The following is a 2,856-nucleotide window of genomic DNA, read 5'->3' on the forward strand; positions in this document are numbered from 1 at the left end:
ATGAAATCGTCGCAGTTTCAGGGGGGATTAGATCTGTTAAAAGCCGAAGCGTGGGTTCTCGGCATTGAAAAGCTGTTTGAGATGTTTCCCTGTTCAGAGACACAAAAAGTACTTTTAGCCACTTTCACTCTTGAAGATGAGGCAAGAAGGTGGTGGATGCTAATGCGTGAAAACAATAAAAGCATCGGTTGGGTACGGTTCTTGGAGATTTTCTATGAAAAATATTTTCCACAGTGTGTCCGAGACAAAAAAGTGTCGGAGTTCATGGAACTGAAACAAAACAGCATGACTGTAGCTGAGTATGAGGCCAAGTTTACTGAATTGGCTAGGTCTGCACCACATGTGGTTGGCACTGACTACAAGAAAGCAAGACATTTTGAGGGAGGGCTCCGAGATGATATTTTAGAAAAGGTGAATGTTCTCAAGCTAGAGACCTATATTAAGGTGCTAGACCGGGCCATAATATCAGAAGCTAATATAGCCAGACAAGCTAAACCAGCAACCGACTGGAAGGATAGAAAAAGGCAAGGCTTCTTTTCGAAGAAGAAATTTTCAAAGAAACAAAATACGGGCTCCTCGAGTACTTCGAATTCTTCCCGAGATACATCTCTAATGTGCAATATTTGTAGTAAAAGGCATCGTAGAGTTTGTTACCGTGTGTCGGGAGCTTGTTTTAAATGTTGTAAAACGGGGCATATGGCTAGAGATTGCAGCTAGAATAGTGGAAAGTTAGCTGCTAGCTCAACCGCATCGATCCCAAAACTGGGAAATACTACGAGATCTACTACTACCGAAGATACTGTAAGGTATGAGAGAGTTTTTGTGCTTGTTCCGGGCAATACACGAAATGCTGAAGCCATTGTCTCAGGTACTATTTCTGTATGTAATTAGGATGCTTTTGTACTAATTGATTCTGGATCAACGCACTCTTTCGTAACTTGTGCATTTGCATCTAGACTGAGTAGACCTCTAGAACCATTGCCATATTTTCTATGTGTGTGTGCTCCATCCGGGGAATCTGTGCTGTGTGCATTTGTATATCGATTTTGTGACATGCATATTGGGAATGTTATCCTGTACGTAGACTTGTTGCCCTTGGATTTTAGACATTTTAATGTGATTCTGGGCATGGATTGGTTAACTAAATATTGTGCCACCATTGATTGTATAACAAAGCGAGTTGTATTTAGACCTCCAGAACAGGAAGAAATTGTGTTTGTGGGTAACGGGGTAGTGCCTCCATCTTATTTGATATCTGTAATGAAAGCATGTAAACTAATCAGGAAAGGGTGCCAGGGTTATTTGTGTTGTGTGCTATCTGAACAATCTGAGAATGTTGAATTGAATAGTATCCCTATTGTTAGAGAATTCCCAGATGTGTTCCCAAATGAATTACCAAGGGAATTGGTGGACAGGGAGATAGAGTTTACTATTGAAATTGTGCCAGGCACTCAGCCTATTTCTAAAACTCCCTACAGAATGGCTACTGCTGAAATGAAAGAATTAAAGGAACAATTGCAAAATTTACTGGATAAAGGGTTTATCTGACCCAGTACTTCACCGTGGGGTGCACCGGTGTTATTTGTGTAAAAGAAGGACGGAACCTTACGCTTGTGTATTGACTACCGAGAACTGAATAAGGTAACAGTAAAGAATAAATATCCCTTACCTCGTGTTAATGATTTGTTTGACCAGTTGCAAAGGTCACAAGTGTTTTCCAAAATTGATTTTAGATCCGGATACCACTAGCTGAAAGTAAAAGCAGAGGATGTTGAGAAAACTGTGTTTTGAGCAAGGTATGGTCATTATGAATTTCTTGTTATGCCATTTGGGGTGACTAACACTCCTGCAGTATTTATGGACCTAATGAACCGAATTTTTAAGACCCACCTTGATGAATTTGTTGTAGTTTTTATTGATGATATTTTGATATACTCAAAGGATAGACTTGAACATGAATAACATCTGAGGACTGTGTTGCCGATACTTAGGGAAAAGAAATTATTTTCCAAACTAAAGAAATGTGAATTTTGGTTGGGTGAAGTTACTTTCTTAGGGCATGTTATTAACAAAGAGGGAATTTCAGTAGACCCACAAAAAGTAGAGGCAATTGTGAATTGGCCTACATCAACAAATGTAACAGAAGTCCGCAGTTTCATGGGCTTAGCTGGGTACTATAGAAGGTTTGTGAGAGACTTTTCAAAAATAGCTGTGCCTCTTACCCAACTGACATGCAAATGGCAACTGTTTGAATGGGATGATAAAAGAGAATTTGCCTTTCATGAACTGAAAATGAGACTAACCACCGCACCAGCTTTGACATTGTCATCAAATACAAAAAACTTTGTGATTTTCAGTGATGCATCTTATAAAGGCTTGGGTTGTGTATTAATGCAGAATGGAAGGGTGATTGCATACGCCTCTTGGCAGTTAAGGCCACATGAGAAAAACTACCCGACACATGATTTAGAATTGGCCACAGTCGTATTTGCTTTAAAAATTTGGCGGCATTATTTGTATGGGGCAAAATGTGAAGTCTACACAGATCACAAAAGTCTGAAATACTTCTTCACGCAGAAGGATTTGAATATGCGGCAGAGAAGATGGCTTGAATTGATAAAAGATTATGATCTTGAAATCCAATATCACCCCGGGAAAGCCAATATAGTTGCTGATGCCCTGAGCAGGAAATCGATGGGAAGTTTGGCATGTTTGCTTACTCAACAAAAAGAGATCTTGCAAGATTTCGAGAAGTTCAAGATTGAAGTGGTATTAAGTGAGCAAGGCAGATTGATAGCCGCTATTTCAACTGAACCAGTAATCATTGAGAAGATTAAACAGAAACAGATAGGATGA

At 39.5% G+C, this 2,856-nt stretch overlaps 1 protein-coding gene across 1 annotated transcript; it reads left to right on the top strand.

Annotated features, from left to right (window-relative positions):
* LOC114281161 (uncharacterized) lies at positions 1-2,856 on the top strand. Its single transcript, XM_028223612.2, has 2 exons — positions 1-524; positions 2,688-2,856. The coding sequence occupies exons 1-2, from the start codon at positions 1-3 to the stop codon at positions 2,854-2,856; spliced, it is 693 nt and encodes a 230-aa protein (XP_028079413.2).

The sequence above is a fragment of the Camellia sinensis genome, chromosome 13 (genome assembly GCF_055761805.1).
Source record: "Camellia sinensis isolate YWXY chromosome 13, ASM5576180v1, whole genome shotgun sequence".
NCBI classification, from domain to species: domain Eukaryota; kingdom Viridiplantae; phylum Streptophyta; class Magnoliopsida; order Ericales; family Theaceae; genus Camellia; species Camellia sinensis.

Coding starts and splice junctions, on each gene's coding strand:
- LOC114281161 (XM_028223612.2), top strand. CDS start 1: ATGAAATCGTCGCAGTTTCAGGGGGGATTAGATCTGTTAAAAGCCGAA. Junction 525..2,687: donor GACTGGAAGGATAGAAAAAG/GCAAGGCTTCTT, acceptor TGCCCTGAGCAG/GAAATCGATGGGAAGTTTGG.